The 24,401-nt window shown below is 38.5% G+C and overlaps 1 protein-coding gene across 1 annotated transcript in view; it reads left to right on the forward strand.

Moving 5' to 3' along the window:
- The window catches only part of HERC2 (E3 ubiquitin-protein ligase HERC2), a 971,627-nt gene that overhangs the window by 430,422 nt on the left and 516,804 nt on the right, over nucleotides 1-24,401 (forward strand). Inside the window, exon 42 of the mRNA XM_090372402.1 lies at nucleotides 296-584. Within this exon, the coding sequence (XP_090228528.1) occupies nucleotides 296-584 (289 nt within the window). The remainder of the gene's footprint in view (nucleotides 1-295; nucleotides 585-24,401) is intronic.

Raw genomic sequence — 24,401 nt, forward strand, 5'->3', positions numbered from 1 at the left:
TTTTTCACTTCACAATTTGTTTGCATCATTAGCTGATTTATTATTTCTGTTTGAAGTATACATTAGGCATCGGATATAGTTTTAGTGTGAAGTGGCTAAAACCACTTCATACTGTTAAAAATGCATGAAAAACTAAAGCTGTTCATGCATTTTAAATAAAAATTAAACAAGAAACTAGAGACTTGCTTTTTTTAAGAAACTAACTCTTTGCCAATTTCATGATCAGCTTTTTACTCATTGTAATTTAATTTTGTGAAATCCTGAATGTTCAAATTTTTAATTTTTTTTATTTTAGACTGCTTCACTAGAAGTGAGCCAGTATCTTGAAGCAGAAGCTACTAGGCCACAACTACAATTAAAAGATCCTGCTAGCCATAGTCCTACAAGTGAAGCAGGAAGTAGCAGCATAACTACTGATCAGTCTCCTGATCAATCAATATCACACATACCTTGGCCTCGCCGAGTTCCCAAATTACACACCCCAATCCCTCCATCATCACCAGCATCTGTACCACCTGCAGTACAACAGCTTATGGAAATGGGCTTTCCTCGTAAAAGTGTGGAAACAGCTGTGAAAGCTTTAGGTTAATAGTATATTTTGCAGTATTATTTTTCCAGAATGCTTAATCAATTTGAAGAGTATTCTCAGCACCAGTCATAGTTATCTGTTTTTATTGCATATCATTCATATTTTTCTTTTTTGTAGCAGCATTTCTTATATTGAAAATTTGAGTCATAAAAGTAATGAGGATGATGCTCAGTGATAGTTTTTAATGAAATTTTACTTATTTTATTTTTTAAAATTTTGATCATTAAAAATATTACAAACATGTTTTAGTTGCATTTTGATCATCAAGAGAAGCCTTTTTTGCCTATGGAAGGGAGGTGGGGTGGTATTTAGTATATTTTTATGAAAACAAATGAAAAAATGGAAAGGAAAGATAAGCAAGAAAAAACAAATAAAAGGGGAAAAAATTATTGCAGAGCTGGCACTAGCTAGAGGATTTCTAATAGGAAAGCAAAGAAGTAAACAAACTCACATGATGGGCAGTTAACTCATTAAAGTTACTTCAGTCTTCTATTTATGCACCATGACTTTGTTCATAATTAATTACTGCCTTAGTTGCAAAAATCAACATTTGTGCGATAAAGAATGAAAATTGTGAAGTAAGTTTGGAAGAGTGGGATTATTAATTATTGTGACTACTCTCTTTCAGATAGATTGTTATATATTTCAAGATTTCCATAACCTTTCTAAAATCTATTGACTGTGAATTTTTAATCTGGTCTTGATCTGATTATCAGCAGTGACTCTTCATGCAATAAGAATATCCAGGTAGAGGAATCACTAGATGGCAGTGATCATAATATATTTGTGTGGGGGACTACTAAAATATATAACTACTGTTAAGGGTATAGGAAAAGAATTTTCTTTTGTAAATGTGACTATATTAGGCTAACTTGGATTTTAAATTCTATTCAGTGGGACCAAGTGATGATGTTATCAGCTGCAAATTCTAAATGCACAGCATTCAGTGAAGTAATCATAAAAGCTACTATGCCTTTCATATCAACTAAAAGATATTGTTCAAGGTGTAGACCTAAATGAGTACCCAATGAATTGTTCAGATTAATGTTAGAGAAGAAAAATTGCATGGGATAATTATAAATAATCAGGGGACACAGAAACCTACAGCCGACCGGGCTAGCCGAGTGGGTAAAGTACCTGCCCGGCAACCCAAAGGTCGCGGGTTCGATTCCTGCTTCGGGCTTGGATCAAAGTACTGCAAAAACATTGGGAGGTGCATTATGGCCACAGAAGCCGATGCGCCAACAACTACCAAATCAAAAAAAAAAAAAAAACAGAAACCTACAGTAAGTACAATCAAGTACTTAATCTGCCTTAGGCAAGCTAAAGCAGATTATGATAAATCTGTGGTTAAGAATGCGAAGATATTTCACAAAGAATTTATTGCTTATGTTAACACTAAAAGGAAAGAGTTGAACCATATTGGTCCTCAATGGTCCACAAGATATGAAAGGCACAGCTATTCATCATCCTATTTTTTTTTATTTATTTATATTTTTTTATTTTATGAAAACCCCAAGCACGAGAGATATTAAAACCTATAGTACTTAGTACTGTGCATGGATTGAAGGTTCAGAAGATGAAAGAAGATACTTTTTGACATTAGACTAGAATTTTTGTAGATTCATGTGATGGAAATACATATGATGGGAAGTTGTTCCAAAAAATAGAAGTTGAAGGAAGAAATGTTGGGTTGGGGTTGTTTGAAGTTATTCATCATTTTGAAGTAAAATGATGCTGACTGGTTGCAGCATGTGTTTAGACTGTTTTGGAAGAGAGAGAGAGAGAGAGAGAGAGAGAGAGAGAGAGAGAGTGAGTGAGTGAGTGAGAATTATGGAAGCCAATTGGAGAAGAACAGTGCCCATGGAAGTAACAGTATTCCAGGGTAGGGTGGATTTGCAATTTGTACAGAGTGAATGGCTGTTTGGAAGAAGAATAACACTGAGAGTGAAAGAGATAACAAAGTTTTTTAGATGCAGAGGAAACAATATTTGTGATGTACTTATACCAAAAAAGATTGGAAGTCAGGGTAACCCCTAATAGAGAACTAACGTGATCTTGTCTAGAAATCTGAGTGTCATTGAAGATAAGCATAGGAGCAGAAGAATCCTTTTAGTTAGATATAAGACAGAATTGCATTTTAGAAGGATTGAAATCAACCAAGTTATCTTTGCCCCACTGGAGAATTACCTGGAGATTAGCATATAAGGAATCGTTAGAGAAGTTGAATCTGTCTCTGCAATACAAGGTTTCTCAAACTGGAAGGTGGAATGCAATGTGCTATCATCAGCAAAACTATGGATAGGATTTCCTGTTAATGGAAGAAGGTTAAGAGGAAAAGAGTGGGAGAAAGAATTGAATCTTGGGGAATACCAGCATTAGTGGAGAAGTTAGAAGACAAAGAGCTGTCTACCATCACCTGCAGTGAGCAGTCAGAGAGAAAACTGGATACCCAATTACAAAAAACAGTTGGCAAACCATAAGATGGAAGCTTATTTAGAAGACCTTTATGCTAAATATGATCAGAAGACTTTGTAATGTCAAGAGCAACTGCTTGAGTTTCACCAAACTTTTCCATTGAATTTGCCATAGATGCGTAATAAGCCAGTATATCACCAATGGATTGACATTGACAGAATCCATACTGGTGATTATTGATTAGAAGGAAGGTTTCTGGATAGTTTAAGAGTTGGTAGTTAATAGATTTATCCTTTTCTTTAAAAACAATAGAAGTGCAATGGGATGATAATTGGATGGGAGGGATTTTTCACCTTTTTTAGGAACTGGCTGGATATGAGAAATTTTCCGAGCAGAAGGGAAAACACCTGTGGAGTGAAAAATGCAGCACAGAACAGGAGTAAGCTCGGGAGCACAGGTTTTGAGAACAAATGGAGAAATAACATCAGGGTTGGTGTTTTTTTGATATCAAGACTGATCAAAATTATTCTGACATCCTTTTGACAGATATCAGAAGAAAAACTGAATAAATATATTGCATCTACATTCACACATGAAAATGTTTTTTTTAGGGATGGAAATACCAAGGGTACACTGAATTATAACTGGGGGCTAAATTATTTTAGCTTACTGGTATCTATCCAGTTATGTTAAAAGAATCAGCAAAAGAGGTAAGCAAACCCTTAGCCACAATTATGAGAGCATCTTTGTGTTCAGGGGAGGTCCATGTAAACTGAAGATGTGCAAATGTCTCCCCAATTCACAAAGGGAAATGAAAGGGTGAAGTAGTTGTAGACTTGTCAGCTTGACTTCTGTTCCAAAGAAAATAATGGAGTCACTAGTTAAAGAAGTAACGTAGGACAGTGAGACAGGAATGGCAGTCACGGTACAAATTGAAAAAGAACTGGATGTGAAAAATAATTTTGCCATCATATACTTAAATTTCAGAAAACGTTTTATGCTGTTTCACATGAAAGATTTGTATAAATTGGAGCAGTATGGCATTAAGGGCAAGCTACTGGTTAAAAGGATGGTTCAGTGAGAGAAGGGCAGCAAGGGGTTATCAGTGGGCACTACTTTTCTTGGACTAATGTTACCAGTGGAGTTCCTACCCTCCCCCAGTTCAGTAGGTGCCTCCGTAGCCAGGTGGGAAGGAGCAGCAGTGCGTAGCACACGCTTCTTGATTAGACCGGGGTTCGAGCCTGTCACCACCAAATACGGAGGATGCGGAAAGGTCAGGGAATGACCATCGCATATCCCGGAGCAATATGGCCTTAGTTGCTAATGCTCCTAAAAACCAAATAACAATAACAATAACAATAATCCCCAGTTCAGTTCTGTGCTCATTGTTGTTTTCAGTATGCATTAATGATATTGATGAATGATATCATGCTTAATGTTTGTAGATGATTCACAGGGTAGTTTTTTCAGGGAGAGAGTATGTACAACTGTGACTTATATGAACCTCCACCATCCACTGTGGGGGATTTTATTTTGACATGGAAAATGTAGGTGATAACCCAATTAGATCTGGACAGCCTCATATACTCACAAAATATGTTCAACAAACTACGAACAAGTTTCTTTGTGTTTTCTGTATGTCATCTGAGAAAACATCTCAGGGCACTTCAAGGTAACAGCAACTATCAGTCAATGCTTCTTTCTGATGACTGTTTTTGAGCGGAGATTTTACAGAGATTTTCATAGTGTATCATCTCAACTGTGAAGTGTAGTGGAGGAAGTATGATGAATTTCAGCTGTTTGGACTTGGTCTGTTGATGACATGTCTTGAAGCTACAAGTCTAGTACTTAAACTTTGACGTTTTGGATAATTATGTGGTACTTACATGGTGTTAGTGTTGTAGAAACAGGTTTATATAGTAAAAAAACCACCTGCTGTATAGTGAAGGTCAAACAAGATTGGTTTTTGGACAGTGATGTTAAATTGTTGGACTTGCTGGTTCAGAGCCTCACTCCCATTGGACACCTGTGAGACAATTGGGGTGTCAGAGAGACTGACCAAAATAGGTTTCTTCCATGCTGGATTTTCAGCTGCTTTGCAGTAGAAAATGGAGGCAAATTGAAGCTGTCATGCAGGCCACAGGTGGCCATGTTATATTAGGTTTTTGAATTAAAGGATCTTTTTGTAACTACATATGTATCCATACTTCAGGTCATATAGTGTATGAAATGATTTCATAGATAATCCTAAGTAGTTTTCTGTTTTCTAAATCAATTAAAATGTTATAATATAAAATTGCCTTTTTCTAATGGTTATATCTGGCAGTATTTTATACTTTTCATCCCCTATTTGCTCATAGTTATCAGGAATAATGTGCAAAAATATGGAACCTGTGTATTTAGCATTAGCATTAGTAGAAGCATATGATGCAAGGAAGCAAGCTTATACACCATCAGCAAAAAAAAAAAAAAAAAACTTCCCATTTGCTCCAAATGTTTGTCTAGTCTGCATTGAATTTATTTAAGCTGTCAACTTCTACAATGACAAATGGAAGTTTGTTCCAGCAATCCGCTGGTTAAATGCAAATTTCTGCTCATCTATTCTACAACTTTCTTTCCTCAATTTGAATTTATGTCCCCTCAGGTGATTAATATGGGCAAGAGAAAAAAATCCCATCAGCATTGAGCTTGCTCAACCCATTCAAGGCCTTATACACTGCAATGAGATAACCTTGCAGGTGCTTAGTCTCCAGAACCCTGTAATTTTCAGAACTTAAGCCTTTCTTTGTGAGAGCAACCCTTGGTTATATTCCAAAGGACACCTAAATGCTGGTGGCTATATTAACATTATATAGAATGTTCTGCTGTCCTTCATTATCATAAAATACAGAGAAGCTGTTTCTGTACCATGTTACAAAGTAAAGAAATTTATTAATTGGCCTGAAAAATCATGAAATATATGTATCTTCGAATGACTTACATCATCAGACCTCAACTTAATAGAAAATATTTGGTCAACTACTGAATGCAAGCTGTTGAAATCACCATTGCATTTGGTTTGATGATTACAATAAAAGATTAAATTTTTCTTGATAACATTAGCATTAGTAGAGTCATATTATGCAAGAAAGCAAGCTTATATAGCATCAGCCAAAAAAAAAAAAAAAACTCATTTCAGTCATCCCATCACTCCAAATGTTTGTCTAATCCTTTCTTAAACTTATTTAAGTTGTTGATCGCCACTCCAACAGATGGAACTTGGTTCCAACTGTCAACCCCTGCTAATGGCGAATTTCCGCACATCTATTCTACAATTGTCTTTCCTCAATTTGAATTATGTCCCTTAGGCGAGTAACCTGAGCAAGAGAAAGAATCCCATTAGCATTGAGTTTGCTCAAACCATTCAATGCCTTAAACACCTCAGTTACAATCATCTCACAGGTGATATAATTGAGTTGATCATCTCACAGCTGCTGGGAGAGGGCGCTGACTCTCTTTAGAAAATACAGCTGCGATTTACAGGCTCTGAAAAAAACGATAAGTGTTTGCTTTTTATTTACATAATTGTTATTTTATATTGTACTCAATACGTAGTCTTATAGTTCTAATTATGCTGGTTATTTTTATTTTAATTTATATAAACAGTTTTTGTAGATATACGTAATACTTTATAAAACCGTTAGTCCGTTCGAATCTTGCAGGCATTGTTTTTTGTATATAGTGATAGGGAATTTAAATTTTTAATTGAGGTAGCTAGGTAGCTCTAACGTATAATTATAGAAACAGTAATACGCTTCACTGTTTCTATTAGATAGCGTAGTATTGACATTTAATTTAATTTAATTTATTGATCTTATTAATTTAAAATATCATGCCCCAAAATATCCAGCAAAGCAACGGGCACAAAGTGGCAGGTGTGCTGTGACTCGGGGGAGAACTGAGGGGGGTGATTCTCCAACGCATCACAGCCTAAAAAAATGTGCAACTTGTGAAATGTTTGCCGAACTATCTGGAACGGAACATGATATTGCCATGGGGGATGTCTTTGTGTGTGCGCGATGTAAGGAGTGTAAGGAAATCAGGCGACAACTCAGCGTTGTTATGGGCCTATATGAGAGTTTGAAGGACAGGGTGGATGCCCTCGAAAGATCTAAATTGAGGGGCCCATCAGCTCTCAGGTGCCCACATCAACGCCAGAGCTTGCACTTGGTCATCACGCAACACAGCGGCAACCCCCAAGGAAGATTGCGCTGGTCCCAAAGGAACTAGTAGTTGATGGTGACTCTATTATCAGGGAAACGGGGAACATCCTTTGTAAAAAGGATAGGTGGAACAGGACCAGGGTATGTCTCCCAGGGGCAAAGGTTGATGACGTTGTAGAGCAGATATCATCTTTTAGGGGCACAAAAGGTGATATAGTTGTACACGTTGGCACTAATGATATCAAGAGTAGGAGACCGGAAGAATTACTTAACAAGTAAAGGTCACTGATGAAAAAAAGCCGTGAATTAGGGTTGAAGTTGAAAGTGTCTGCAATTCTGCCCAGACACGATAGGAGGGAGTATATGATGAGAGCCTTGTCGATCAATTCGGCCCTGGAAAGATTGTGCAAGGCTCAAGGGATAGAATTTTTTTCAGCCTGGACTGTACTTGTTAACAGGAGAGACTGCTTCTACAGGGATGGGATACACTTAAATAGAAAGGGTGCAAGAATATTTGCTGATGCTGTCGAGGAAGTGTTAGGTGGGTCGGAAAACTGATAGCTTGGGGGGATACAAGGACTAATAGTGTAACAGTAGCCGTAGGCAGAGGTGAAGGTGATTCTTGCACAACTTCTATTAGAATAAGTAGCGACCTGGAGCGAGGGGTGTTGGGGGTTTCAGGGACATATGACAGTCATCGTGAAACAGGTGGGTATATGGGATGTGTAAGAGTAATTAAGAATAAGAATAGGTGCATGTATACTTGCATGTATACCAATGCTAGAAGTATAGTAAATAAATTTGATGAATTTGAAGTGTTGGTCAAGACATCAAAGGAGGATATTGTTGGGATAGCAGAGACGTGGTGTCACACAGATATAAGGAATGCCGAACTGGAATTTGGGGAGTACAATGTGTACAGAAAGGATAGACAGGATAGGAAGGGAGGAGGTGTTATGCTGTTAATAAAGAAAAACATAAAATCAAAAGAAGTGCATCCAGTTGATATAGATGAACAGTGCACTGTTGAGTACGTTTGGTGTGACATAAGCACTGCGAAAGCAAAAATAAGAGTAGGAGTGTGTTATAGGCCTAATGACTTGAATGAGTACAATGAAAAATTGTACAGAGAAATAGAGTGGGCTACATAATTATGAAGTAAATCTGAATGTCTTATAATGGGGGATTTTAACTTCCCAGATATTGACTGGAACTTGTGGGTTGGGCACTCACACACTAGTCAGACTTTTGCGGATTTATTGGATGATTGTTTTCTGCAGCAGCATGTTCGAGAGGCAACCAGAGAATGTAATACTCTTGATCTGGTTATCAGTAGTGATCATTCATGTATTAGGAATTTCCAGATAAAAGAACCACTAGGTGGCAGTGATCACAGTGCACTGACGTGGGATTTACTTAAAGATTTAATTACCATCAGGGGTAAAGGAAAGGGTTTTTGCTTCCGTAAAGGCGAGTACAGTGGTCTTCGACAGTTTTTAAATTCTGTACAGTGGGATCAACTGACAATGTTACCAACAGTAACTTCTAAGTGGGAAGCATTCAAGGAATTAATCATGGAAGCTACTAAAAGGTTCATACCTATTAAGAAATATTGTTCAAGGTTTAGGCCTAAATTGTTGTCAAATGAACTAATGAGACTCGTAACAGAGAAGAAAAATGCATGGGATGCATATAAATTATCAAGCGACTCAGAAGCCTCTGGCAGATATAAGTTAATCTGTAATCAGGTCACAAAGGAGGTTCGGCAGGCAAAGGCAGATTACGAGAAATCCTTGGCAAAAGATGCTAAGAAAAACAGCAAGGATTTCTTTACTTATATAAACTCTAAAAGGAAGGGGATGAATCTGATTGGTCCACTTGACATTGATGGTTCGACTGTTGATGATCCTGCTCAGATAGCAAACAAACTGAATGAGTATTTTGCATCTACATTCACATGTGAGGAATTATTAAGGTTTGAAAATGGTGGAAGGTTATCAAATTGTAGCAAGATACTTAATGATTTTGTAATAACTGAGAGCAAAGTGGAAGAGAAATTGTTGAAGTTAAACGTAAGAAAAGCACCTGGGGTGGATGGGATCTATCCAGTTATATTAAAGGAGGCGGCAAAGCAACTAAGCAAACCCTTAGCCATAATTATGAGAGCATCCTTGGACTCAGGGGAGGTTCCCACGGACTGGAGATGTGCAAATATATACCCAATTCACAAAGGGGGATCGAAGGGTGACACGAGTAAATACAGACCAGTTAGTTTAACTTCTGTTCCGGGTAAAATAATGGAGTCACTGGTTAAAGATGCATTGCAGGATCATCTAGACAAGACTGCAGCAATAATTCAGACATAGCATGGGTTTGTTAAGGGAAAGTCTTGTCTGACAAATTTGATAGGATATTATGATGTGGTTACAAAGGAACTGGATGCGAAAAATAATTTTGATATCATATATTTGGATTTCAGGAAAGCTTTTGACACTGTTGCGCATGGAAGACTATTGTACAAATTGGAGCAGAATGGTATTAAGGGTAAGTTGCTACAATGGATAAAAGGATGGTTAAGTGCTAGAAGACAGAGGGTGGTAATCAATGGGTGCTGCTCTTCTTGGACTAATGTTATTAGTGGAGTCCCACAGGGTTCGGTGTTAGGTCCACTGTTGTTTTGTATATTTATCAATGATATTGATGAAGGTATATGAGGCTTAATGTCGAAGTTTGCAGATGATACAAAGGTTGCCAGGGTTGTTAATGACAGTAATGGCAGTGTGCTACTGCAACAGGATCTAGATAATTTGGGCAGATGGGCTAAGAAGTGGCAACTGAAGTTTAACCTTGACAAATGCAAAGTACTACATATGGGTAGAAGTAACCCCAGAGAAACGTACCAACTGTGTGGTACTACACTTAAGGTGGTAGAAAATGAAAAAGACCTGGGAGTAATTGTGCAGGCAGATATGAAGTTTTCTGAGCAATGCAGACAGGCTGCCAGGGCAGGTCATGGAGTTTTGTCAATGATATATAGGAATTTTGCTAGCAGGGGAAAAGGAGGTGAATATCCCTCTGTATAAGGCAATGGTCAGGCCACGGCTTGAGTACTGCGTACAGGTCTGGAGGCCTCATTTTAGGAAAGATGTAGATTTACTTGAGCGTGTACAGAGAAGGGCAACAAGATTGGTGAGGGGAATGAAGGGATCCTCTTACCAAGAGAGGCTTAAGTTCTGCAAATTGCAGTGGCTGGAGACTGGGCACCTGCGCGGTGATCTGATTGAGGTATATAAGGCCTCGAATGGGTTGAGCATGCTGAATTCTGATGGGATCCTTCCACTTGTTCAGATTACGAACCTAAGGGGGCATAAATTCAAATTAAGAAAGGACAGATGTAGAATAGATGTGCGGAAATTTTCCTTTAGCCAGTGGGTGGTTAATTGCTGGAACAAACTTCCATCTGTCGTTGTGGAAGTTGATAGGTTGAATAAATTTAAGGAGGAACTGGACAGGCATTTGAAGAGAATGTTGTGATTTTTTTTTTTTTTTGGCTGATGCTGCATAAGCTCATACATTTGCTTTCTTGCATCACATGCCACTACTACTACTAATCCCATTAGCATTGAGTTTGCTCAAACCATTCAAGGCCTTAAACACCTCAGTTAGAATCATCTCACAGGTGATATAATTGAGTTGATCATCTCACAGCTGCCTAGTGAGATGCCTAATCTTCAGAAGCAATTTGTAGAACTTAAGCCTTTCTTGGTAGCACCAACCCTTCGTTCCACTCGCCAATCTCGTTGCCCTCCCCTGTATTCGTTCCAGCAGTTTTACATCCTTCCTAAAATGAAGCCTCCAGACCTGTATACAGTACTAAAGGTGTGGCCTGACCATTGCCTTATACAAGGGGACTATCACCCCCTCATCCCTGCTAGCAAAATTCCTGTATATCATTGACAAGACACCATGAGCTACTCTTGCAGCCTGTCTGCACTACTCAGAAATCTTCATATCTGACTGCACAATTACCCCTAGGTCTTTTTCATTCTCCACTACTTTGAGCGTAGTACCACCTAGTTAAATCGTTATGCAGTTACCCACATGCAGTACTTTACATTTGTCAATGTTAAACTTCACTTCCGAATTCTCACCCCATCTGCTCAACTTTTCTGTATCCTGTTGCAGTAGGGTACTATCATTACTGTCATTAATAACCCTGCCAACCTTTGTATCGTCTGCACACTTAGACATTAACTCTATATTCCTTCATCAATATCATTGATAAATATTGAAAACAACAATGGGCCCAACACCGAACTCTGGGGGGGGACTCCACTAATAACATTAGTCCATGAAGAGCAGTGTCCATTGATAACCACTCCGTCTTTTCCCACTAAACCATCCTTTTATCCATTGTAGCAAATTGCCCTTAATGCCATATTGCTCCAATTTGTATAGTAGTCTTCCATGTGCCACAGTATTAAAAGCTTTCCTAAAATCCAAGTATATGATATAAAAATTATTTTTTGCATTTAGTTTCTTTGTGACCACATCATAGTATCCAATCAGATTTGTCAGACAAGACTTCCCCTTAACAAACCTATGCTGTGTCTGAACTATAACTGTAGTCTTGTCTAGATGATCCTGCATTGCTTCCTTAATTAATGATTCCATTATTTTCCCTGGAACAGAAGTTAAACTAACTGGTCTGCAATTACTTGTGTCACCCTTTAGTCCCACTTTCTGAATTTGGGACACATTTGTACATCTCCAGTCCATGGCGACCACCCCCCTGAGTCCAAGGAAGCTTTCATAATTATGGCTAAGGGTTTGCTTACTTCCTTTGCTGCTTCCTTTAATATAACTGAATAGATTCCATCCACCCGAGGTGCCTTTCTTACGTTTATCATGAACAATTTCTCCTCCACTTTGCTCTCAGTTATTAGAAAATCATCGCTCACTGCCAGAGTTTAATTCACCTCTGACATTCCCCTCCCTGAATAACCCCTCATGTGTGAATGTAGTTGTAAAATACTCAGTTCGTCAACTACCTCAGCAGGTTCAATGTCAAGTGGACCAATCTGATTCATCCCCTTCTTGTATAGTTTACATAAGTAAAGAAGTCTTTACTGTTTTTCTTTGTATTGTTTGTCAAAGGTTTCTTGTAATCTGCCTTTGCTTGCCTGGCATCTTTTATGATTTGATTGCAGACTATCTTATATCTACCATAGGTATCTGTTTCTCCTGATAATTTGTGTCCCATGCATTTTTCTTTGCCGCGAGTGATTAGGTCATCTGACATCCTTTTAGGCCTAATCCTCGAACAGTATTTCTTAGTTGGTATGAAAAGCATAGTAGCTTTCAAGATTAATTCTTTTAATGCTTCCCATTTAGAATTTGCCGTTGGTAATATCATCAATTGGTCCCAATGTATAGAATTTAAAAAAATCTCTGAGACCACTGTAGTCACCTTTACAAAAGCAAAAGCTCTACCCTTTACCCCTAATGGTAGTTACATCTTTAAGTAAATTCAACATCAGTGCACTGTGATCACTGCCATCTAGTGGTTCCTTTATCTACAGATACTTAATGCATGAAGGATCACTGCTGATAATCAGATCAAGTGTATTACTCCCTCTGGTTGCCTCTTGAACATGCTGCTGTAGAAAACAATCATCCAATAAATCCACAAAAGTCTTGCTAGTGTGTGAGTGACCAACCCACAAGATCCAGTCAATATCTGAGAAGTTAAAATCCACCATTATAAGATTCGTATTTACTGGCCCACTCTGTTTCCCTGTATAGTTGTTCATTGCACTCATCAGGGTCACTAGGCCTATAATACGCTCCTCTCATTTTTGCTTTCCCAGTGCTTATGTCACACTAAACTGACTCAAAACTGCACTGTCCACTCATGCCAACTGGATGCACTTCCTTTGATTTTATGTGTTTCTTAACTAACAGCATCACCCCCCCTCCCCCTTCTATCCTTTCTGTACACATTTTACTCCCAAAATTCCAATTCTGCATTCCTAATTCTGATATCCCAACATCAGCCTTTGATGTCTTCATCATACCTCAAATTCATCAAATTTATTTACTATACTCCTAGCATTGGTGTAAATGCACCTATTCTTACTCTTAGTTACCTTAACACAACCCATGTATTTACTTGTTCGTTGATGACTCCCAGAAGCCCTTGAAATTCCCAGTACCTTGTTTTCCAGGTTGCTTCTCATAAGAAAGGTTTGAAGATTATTGATACATGATGAATCGCTGCTGATAACCAGATCAAGAATATTATTTTCTCTTGTTGTCTATCTAATATGTTGATGTAGAAAGTAGTCATTTAGAAAGTCCATAAATGTTCTCTTACCAAATATGCTGCCAACCCACCAGTTTCATTTGATATCTGCAAAGTTAAAATCATCCATAATAAGATATGGATGATTTTAACTGAACATAAAAAAACATAAGTACACTCTTGTACTCATGTTTCCCCCCCCCCCTGTTTTTATGGCACACCAGACTGATTGACTCAATATTAGATTTGCAAACTGTGCCAACTAGTTTATTTTTTCTTTCTTTTTCTGTTTTTTTAAATCTGTCTTCTTAACTAAAATCATAACTCCTTCCTGCCTCCTGTCTTGTCTGTGCTTACCATATGCATTGTAATTTCTATATTCAAATCCTACATTCCTAATATCAGAGTAACACCATGTTTTTCTTATACCTATAATGTCAGAGTAATTTTTACATCATATTCTTAGATTTCAGTAAAGTTTTCTAGATGTATGAAGTTGTATAAATTGGAGCAGTGTGCCATCAAGGAGAAGTTACTACTATGGATAAAGGGATGGTGAAGTGTTAGTAGGTAGGTAAATAATGGTTATAAAGGGTCACTGCTGTTCTCGTATTAATTTGATGGGCAGGGTGCCACAGAGGTCGATGTGAAAACCCCTTACTGCTGTCTAAGCTTGATGATGGTATAAAGATGGGCAGGTTGTTAATAGCAATAATCAGGGTATGCTGCTTTAAGAAGATTTAGATAAACTAGGAAGATGGGCTGACAAAATGGAAATTGAAGTTTAACATAGGTGAAAGCAAATTACTTTATTATTTAGGTAGCTAAGGCAAAGACCTAGGGGTAATTTTACAAGTCCAACATGAATTTCTCTTAGTGCAAACAGGCGTCTAGAACAACAGATGGAGTTCTGTTAGTGATATACAGATGGGACTTTGCCAACGAGATCAAAGGAGTGAATACCTTGTTGACACTGCTCTCCAAAAACCATACAGACACCCATTTTCATAGTCCATACCTTCCTGGATAAACAAATGGCTTAAATCAGCATATAAGGAACGAATATGAGCTACACAAGTTGACTCATATGCCTTCTTCTTGTAATTGCATGCAGAGCTGAGCTGACTAATTTCAAAGGGGAGGGGGGTGTTGTTATTGGATATCACATCACCACATATTTATGCAATTTCTGTTATTCTATACCATGCAAAGTTTTGCATTAGTGATGTTATCATAAAATGGAAGTGCAATAATACCACTCTCCAACAGTGCATAAGAAGACCACAGAAGCTCACTCCACATGACCAGAGAATACTCTGAAAGGTAGTATGACAATCTTATTAGATTTAAATCAATCAGGAGTTTAAGGAGTCAGCAGGGGTTCAGGTCTGTATGAACACATGACATACAGAGCTCCACAGCATTGGTTTTCATTGGAGTGGTGGCTCATAATCCAGAGATCACCAAACATCAAATCTTGCTACATCCTATTTCTATTAAATGGGTGGGGTTGAGTGTGGAGGATGCCTGGAGGACAGCTGCTGCCAAAGTTCATTGTGCCAAAATGACGTTTTGAGGAGTTGGGGCTGTTTCTCATGATATGGCCTGCGACTTTAGGTGGTTGTATAGAGAGTTATGAATGCTGACATGTATCTTAATGCTTTTCCTTACTCCTATGTTGTGACAGTTCTTTGTTACAGAACCATGTTTATTTCAATGAAATAATGTCCCATGCTGTACTTCTGGAGCTGTTTGAGGATGTTTTGCGGATATGAATGTAAAAAATTTGTGATGGCTGGAGCAGTGTCCTGATATGAACTCTTGAACACCAATGGATGAACTGGAACATCCATTGGTGTTCGAGTTCAAATGGTCTAGTGAGGGCTAGACCAGCATGTCTCACATCATTGCTCAACTGGTCACTGTTTGAGGATTACACTGTTTGTGGTGACCACAGTATATCATTCAAAGGTGGAAAGCCTACACAGAGGGTAGAGTAGGTTACATTTAAAGTGAATTGCATTGATGTCAGTGTGAAACTGATGTGCATCTGGATACTTTTTGGAAGGTAGTATATATAAAGAAGTGGTTAGGCCATGTCTGGAATACAATGCATACAGTTTTGGAAACTTGATTTTAAGAAGGATATATATATCTGTTGGAAAAGGCATGGAGAAGATAACCAAGATTAGTTGGAGACACAAAAGAATGTTCTTACCAAGAAAGACTGGGTTCTTTAAATTGCAGTTTCTCTGTAAACTAGGCATCATCTTGGTGACCTAATTGAAGTCTTATAAGGCTTTAAAAGGGTTAAGTAAACCAGATGCTGATGGTATCTTAACTCTTCAAATCATTCTCAGATGAAATTTTTTTTCATTTTTCATTTTTTTTTTTTTTTTTACTTTTCCTTTATCATTGTATTGAAAACAGGCCTGAAATGTCTTATTTCAAAACATTAAGTTGGGTGGGTGTGAATGTGAGCAGCTTCCCGAAGAACGTGATTTCTCAGTTCATCTTGTGTGATGATGCAGTAGAATAAATGATCGATTTCATGTGACCCCACACAAAGTAATTTAAGAGTGTGAGGTTGGGTGATCTTGGTGGCCATTGTACAAGGCCGTTTCTGTACTCCATTTTAAGAAGTCAGAAGCATCATTGGAAAAGTGGACTAGTGCACAGTCATCCATAAGACACATCTGCTGATTTTTTGTTCCCACAAATTGTTCTACAGAAAATGGAGGTATGTCAATCCTTGCTGATAAAAATCAATTACCAGTAAGGTTGTCTTCAAGAATCATACTAAGCATTAAAGGTAAAAGTATGTTAATAATTGCATACCAACAATTATATTTAGATTTTATTTTCCCAGATATGAGTTTGTCAAAAGTCAAGAACTCCATTTCTTATAAATATTGATTCATCTGTAACCAGAACATGGCTGAGAAATTGAGGATCACATGCACATTACAAAATGAGCCACCAGCAGAAGTTTCAGAGTTTATTCATATCTTGCACAGGTGTACTCTGAAATAAGTCACAAAGGAGATTAGGCAGGCAAAGGCAGACTACGAAAAATCCTTGGCAAAGGATGCAAAGAAAAACAGAAAAGAGTTCTTTACATATTTAAACTCAAGAAGGAAAGGGATGAATCAGATTGGTCCACTGGATATTGATGGTTCAACAGTTGAGGATCCTGCTCAGGTGGCTAACAATCTAAACGAGTATTTTGCATCTACATTCACGCATGAGGAGTTATTCAGGAAGGAGAATGATGTAGGTAAAGTAAACATTGGCAGTGAGCTGGATGATTTTGTAATAACTGAGAAGAAAGTGGAGGAGAGATTGTTGAGGATAAACATAAAAAAGGCACCTGGGGTGGATGGGATCTATCCAGTTATATTAAAGGAGGCAGCAAAGGAAGTAAGCAAACCCCTAGCCATAATTATGAGAGCTTCTTTGGACTCAGGGGAGGTACCCATAGACTGGAGATGTGCAAATGTAACCCCAATTCATAAAGGAGGATCAAAGGCTGACACAAGTAATTATAGACCTGTTAGTTTAACTTCTGTTCCTGGTAAATTAATGGAGGCACTGGTTAAAGAAGCACTGCAGGATCATCTAGACAAGAATTCAGTTATAGCTCAGACGCAGCATGGTTTTGTTAAGGGCAGGTCTTGCCTGACCAATTTGATTGGATACTATGATGTAGTCACAAAAGAACTGGATGCAGGGAATAACTTTGATATTATATATTTGGATCTTAGAAAGGCTTTTGATACTGTTGCACATGGAAGACTGCTGCACAAATTGGAGCATTGTGGCATTGGAGGCAAATTGCTGCTATGGATAAAGGGATGGTTGAGTGGCAGAAGACAGAGAGTAGTAATCAATGGACACTGTTCAACGTGGACTAATGTTATTAGTGGAGTTCCTCAGGGTTCAGTGTTGGGTCCGTTGTTGTTCTCAGTGTTTATGAATGATATTGATGATGGGATATCAAGTTTAATGTCCAAGTTTGCAGATGATACAAAGGTTGGCAGGATTGTTAAGGACACTACTGATGCTATGCTGCTGCAACAGGATCTGGAAAGGTTGAACAGATGGGCTGAGAGGTGGCAAATGAAGTTTAACATTGACAAATGTAAAGTACTACATATGGGAAACAGTAACCCCAGAGCAACGTATCAACTCTGCGGGGCCCCGAGTGCCAAGCGAGTGACTATAGCGATTTCTAAGTGATATTAAAGCGATTTTCTCAAAGAGCGGCTGATAATTATAGTAGTATCCTTCGTTTCTCACAGTTATTTAATTTTGCTGTTCTAAAGTAAAGAATTTAGCGTACCTAACAGAAAGGAAAGACACCTTTCTTCTTGTACATAGGATTACTTATTAACGCACTAACTACTAACCTTCCTTTATCGCTTGGTCACTGGTGGCACCGCTCCTGCCTCCACGTGGCGGGGCTGGAAATCTGGGAGAAGAAAGTCACCCTCCCAGGGCAAAAAGGAGCAAACATGGACAAAATTAAACAGTCCACTTATGGATCTTTTGATCCAGACCTAGATAGACATGATCGAGATCATGATGACACAACATCTTATGCTAAACGGCAAAAAAAAGAAGGAACGGATAATACCGTACCTCTCTTTTTAATTCTACACTCCTCCACAGACCAGCCATTGAGTAAGCTTTCCCCATTTTTGATACAAAAATGTCTTGAAAATGTGGCTGGCCCTCCAAAAATGGTTAGGCGACTGAGATCCGGAGATTTATTAATTGAAATGACCGAACGTAGACACGCTGAGAGACTGTTAAAAGTATCTACCTTTGGTGGAATTCCCACGAAGGTTACCCCACATGCCACCTTAAACTCCTTTAAAGGGGTAATATCAGAGTGGGATCTTTTACACGTATCAGAGGATGAGCTTGTCCAGGAACTACAAGATCAAAATGTGACACACGCAAAAAGAATCGTCATCAAAAAAGATGGAGAGTCTGTCCCTACTCGGACAGTGATACTCACATTTAAAACACCGAACCTGCCTACCACTATAAAAGCTGGCTACCTTAGGTGTCAGGTAAGACCTTACATCCCGAACCCAGTCCGGTGCTTTAAGTGCCAAAAATTTGGCCATTCACAAACTGTATGCAGGGGAGTTTCTGTCTGCCCAAATTGCGGGTCCTCAGATCACAATCAGAGTGAGTGTTCTGCTGCAAAAATGACGTGCGCGAACTGCAAAGGTGATCACCCGGCATATTCCAAAACTTGTGAAAAATGGAAAACTGAAAAAAAAATAGTATGATACAAGATCGAAAACAAAGTCAGCTACCAAGAAGCAAGAAAACTAGTTTCACCTATTATAAACAAAAATAGTACCTATGCTAATGTAGTAAAAAAATTCCAAACAGTCTCCACTCAAACAGATGTCACAGTTCCCATTACAAAGTCAATTTCTGATTGGGCTAGAACTGTCCTCTCTGAGCAACAACCAAGTGTGCATAAACAACAACCCAAACTCTCAGACCAGGCAAATAACACTCCACTGACAATACCAGCTGCATCTCCTCCTCAGATATGTGCTAATACATCCGATATTACAAACCCAAAATCAAAGAAAAATAGCCAGGACATAACCATGGATACAGATGGGACAACTATACACGAAGAACCAATTTTAGAAATCTACGCTGAAGAAGAAATGGATACTGGTCGACCAGTTTTCAAAAAAGACAAATCAAAATTGGAACGAAATAAGCCAGTCACCTTCAAAAAGCAGTCAGATACAGCTCCATCAACTAAACATAAATAATGGCCTGTGTAATACAGTGGAACTGCAGAGGTTTTCGTTGCAACACAGATGACATCAATGCTTTAATTAACCGGTATTCTCCAATTGCTCTTTGTCTTCAGGAAACTTACCTAACCTTACAAATTTCTCCTTCGATAAAGAATTATTGCCTTTATCGAAGAGATCGTAATAGAACAAATGCTGCCCATGGTGGTGTAGCAATCCTAATAAATTCAAATATCCCAACTAAACATATTCCACTTCAAACTGAAATAGAAGCTGTCGCTGTTCATATAACTCACTGTATTTCAATGACAATTGTCTCAATTTACCTACCACCAAACCATACTTACTCCTTAAAAGACCTTGAAGATCTCTTCATACAGATACCTCCACCCCTCTGTATATTAGGAGATTTTAACGGGCACCACCCCTTATGGGGCGATCCTAAACTAGATAGACGGGGTCGACTAATTGAAAGCTTTCTAGAGTCACAAAATCTTACCATACTCAATACTGGTGCACACACTCACATACAACTCCCAACTGGACACACCTCAGCAATAGATCTCTCAATTTGTTCTCCAGTCCTGGTCCCAAGCATAGAGTGGCATGTTTCAAATGATCCTATGGGCAGTGATCACTTTCCAATCATATGCAATTTTTTAATACCAAAGACTCCTTCAAACAAACCCCGCAGGAAATGGAAATTTGTTCGTGCAGACTGGGCAAAATTTCGGATATCAATCTCTCTTGATGAGGAAAAAATCCAGCTCCAGAATATTGATAATGTGACAGACTACATCACGTCACATATTCTAAAAGTGGCCAAGGAGACAATACCATTATCAAATCCCCCTGGTCGCAAGCATTACAATTACTGGTGGAATGAGGAATGTACAAAAGCAAAGAAAGCAAAAATTAAAGCCTGGAATTTATTTCGGCGATGTCCAACCACAACCAATCTCATTAACTATAAGAAACTAAGAGCAAAAGCACGATTTGTACAAAGGCAAGCCAAGAAAGAATCCTGGACCCGTTTTGCATCGACCTTTAACAGAAACACTGATCAGAAAACTATATGGAAAAAAATTAGACAGTTATCTGGTAAGTTTCCTACTATACCTTCTCCAATTCTCTCCTGGAAAGGACAAGATCTATCCAGTCCCTTAGATATTGCCAATGCTTTGGGCAGTACGTTTGCTGAAATCTCAGCAGCATCAGCCTTTTCTACATCATTCAAACAAATTAAAAACACCAAAGAAAAGCATTCTATAAACTTTCACACTGCCCGCCTTCTTTCATATAACAAACCTCTGCAATACTCTGAACTTTTGCATGCTATTAGAACAGCCCACAATGTTGCTGCAGGGCCAGATGGGATTTATTATGTGATGCTACAACATCTTGATGACAAAGCTTTGCGCTTGCTGCTGGTTTTTTACAATCGTATATTTTCAGAAAATGTTTTTCCAGCTTCCTGGCATCACTCTACTGTTTTGGCACTTCTAAAGCCTGGGAAAGATCCAACCAACCCCCATAGCTATAGACCGATATCTCTCTCAAGCTGCCTCAGCAAAATCCTAGAAAAGATTGTCCACAGAAGACTTGTCTGGATCATTGAGTCAGAACATCTAATGAGCCATAGTCAATATGGCTTTCGTAAAAATAGGTCGTGCTTAGATCTTATGGTCAAGGCTGAATTCGCCATTCGAAATGCCTTCGTTAAACGTGAACATCTTGTAATGGTTTCAATAGACATAGAGAAGGCTTTTGACACCACCTGGCGGCATGGCATACTTGGTGATCTATACGCCCTTGGTCTGAGGGGCAACCTTCCTATATTTATTCAAAACTTCCTATGTACCAGATCGTTTCAAGTTCAGTACCAACATGCTCTATCTACAACGTTCATGCAGGAAGAAGGTGTTCCACAAGGATCAGTACTGAGTGCCACTCTGTTTGCTCTTAGAATAGATTCTATTACAAGACAGCTTCCAAATTCAATCGAGACTTACCTTTATGCAGATGACCTCTCCATCTCCTGCCATTCCCAAAATATGAGATCTATTGAACGGCAGCTTCAGATATCACTAAATAAAATACAACAGTGGGCTAGCATCAATGGCTATCGGCTCTCGCAGCAGAAAACCGTTGCAATTCATTTTTGTAGGCAGCGCAAACTTCATCCAGATCCCGAACTTCAAATTTCTAATGTCTCCATCCCGGTCACTAATAATATCAGATTTCTAGGATTAATCCTTGACAACAAGTTAAATTTTATAGACCATATTAAAAATGTACGTACTTCCTGTCTAAAAAAGTTAAACATTCTCAAAGCTTTATCTGCCCAAACATGGGGTGCAGACCGTACTTCTCTGCTTCGGCTATACAGGTCATTAATCAGATCCCGCCTTGATTATGGAGCTCCCATCTATGATTCTGCCAGAATGAGCGCATTACGCTGGCTTGATCCCATTCAACACAGTGCTTTGAGGATTGCACTTGGTGCTTTTAGAACGTCGCCCAAACATAGTCTCTATATTGATGCTCATGAGCCCCCATTATCGTTACGTAGAAAAACACTGTTACTAAAGTATGCCGTTAAGATACAAAGCTGTGCCTCGCACCCGATTCAGTCATACTTGTTCAATCCACCACTAGAAAACCTCTTCAGAAATAAACCTAGCATAGTAAAGCCAGCTGGTCTTCGTCTCCTTGAACTGATGGAAGTTTGGAATCTTTCCTTTCATTCCGTACAACAGGTAGCAACCTGCTGCCAACCACCATGGGCTTCTCTTCCTCTGGTGACTTGTGACACTTATCTCTGCCAATGGGGAAAAGACATTTTACAAGCATCTAATATCATACAACTTCATGCAGTTCACACTCAAAGATATAGTGATTTTTCCCCAATTTATACAGATGGCTCTAAATCAAATTCAAACGTTGGAGCAGCTGCAGTGTTCCCGAATACCGTTATTTCAGTGTCCCTTCCATCTGAATTCGGTATCTTTTCAGCTGAAATATATGCAATTAAACTGGCCTTACAAAATCTCTGTGCTGATCGATCTTTAAAATCAGTTATTTACACCGATTCGCTTAGTTCAATCATGGCTTTATGTAATTTCTCAGATAAAGTTCACCCCGTTATAGAAGAAATACGAAACATATTACTAAAAATTGAAGAACGCCATCAACAGGTCATCTTCTGTTGGATTCCAGCACATTCTGGTATTTTGGGCAATGAACTGGCTGACAAAGCCGCAAAAAATCCAACTAGCTTAGACTTAACTAATATCCCTGTTCCGCCATCAGACTTTGCAGTAGCTATTCAAGCTGCATGCTTGTCAGAATGGAGAACAATCTGGCACTCTCAAACAAATAATAAATTCTTTCAATTTAAACACGATCCAAAAAATTGGTGCTCCAGTATCCGTACATCAAGACGAGAAGAAGTAGTCCTATCAAGGGCAAGAATAGGTCATACCCATCTAACCCATCTTTATTTACTTAGAGGAGACGATCCACCACAGTGTCCACATTGCTATATAAATCTGACTGTTAAACACATACTCATTGACTGCCCCTACTATAGACAAGACAGAGCATCAACCCTGCTATCACTAGTAAATCTTAATAAACCAATAACTTTAGAGAATCTCATTGGTGACAAGGCAAATATTTTCGAATTTTTCAACTTTCTGAAGCAGATTGGACTTTTTAATCTTTTCTGATTTTATAAAAATTTTTTGATTTCCCTATATAAAAATTGAATAGGCGCATTATAGCCATAGTAGCTTATGCGCCATTAAACGCCCATAACAACAACAACAACAATCAACTCTGCGGTACTACACTGACAGTGGTGGAGAATGAAAAGGACCTGGGGGTAATTGTGCAGGCAGATATGAAGTTCTCTGAGCAGTGCAGACGAGCTGCAAGAGTAGCTCATGGTGTCTTGTCAATGATATACAGGAATTTTTCTAGCAGGGATAAGGAGGTGATTATTCCCTTGTATAAGGCAATGGTTAGGCCACATCTTGAGTACTGTATACAGGTCTGGAGGCCTCATTTCAAGAAGGATGTAGAGCTGCTGGAACGGGTACAGAGAAGGGCAACAAGATTAGTGAATGGAACAAAGGGTTGCTCTTATGAAGAAAGGCTTAAGTTTTGCAAATTACAGAGTCTGGAGACTAGGCACCGGCGAGGTGATCTGATAGAGGTGTATAAGGCTTTGAATGGTTTGAGCATGCTCAATGCCAATGGGATTCTTCCTCTTGCTCAGAATAATCACCTCAGAGGGCATAAATTCAAATTGAGGAAGGACGGATGTCGGATAGATGTGCGGAAATTTGCCTTTGGCCAGCGGGTGGTTGGTTGTTGAAGTTGAAAGCCTAAACAAATTTAAAGCTCAACTGGACAGGTATTTCGAACGAACGGAGGGGTGAAATGGGAGTGGTGTGTTTTTTTTTTTTTTTTTTTGGCTGATGCTGAATAAGCTTGCTTTCTTGCATCTTATGCCTCTACTAATGCTAATGCTAATAAATAAATACAATTGCTGTTCATGTAATTCCCTATATGCTTGCAGGTGAAACATTTACATGATGTGACAATCTCCTGGTATTTGTGCTGGTAGATACTTGTATAATACAACGTATTTGTTCTTCAGCATTTGCATTTATTGAAATCTCCCTCTTGCAGTATTTACTCATAATGGGTTTAGCATACTTTTATCTTTAAGTCATCTCCACAAAGCAAATGTTTTGCATTTTGATACTTGTTGATTTGAAAATTTTTAAGCTATGGAATTCTTGTGAATCCCGCCATTAATTAAATATCAGTTAACTTGGTAAACAAATTTGTAGTCTCTCCCATAATATCAATGTAACCATTGTCATTCTGTAAACAACAAGGCAACCATGTCTGCTATTTGAAACTCAAATAGCAGACATGTTGCTAGTATATAATCTGTTACATTGGTTACTCAATGTGATACTACTACAATAGTTACTATATGGAATCATACCAATTAATTATTTGCGAGTAATTGGTATGATTCCATGTAATAGAACAACTACTGATACTATTCTTGTCAG

The sequence above is a fragment of the Mastigoproctus giganteus genome, chromosome 1, assembly GCF_048544385.1.
Source record: "Mastigoproctus giganteus isolate SK-2022 chromosome 1, ASM4854438v1, whole genome shotgun sequence".
NCBI lineage: Eukaryota > Metazoa > Arthropoda > Arachnida > Uropygi > Thelyphonidae > Mastigoproctus > Mastigoproctus giganteus.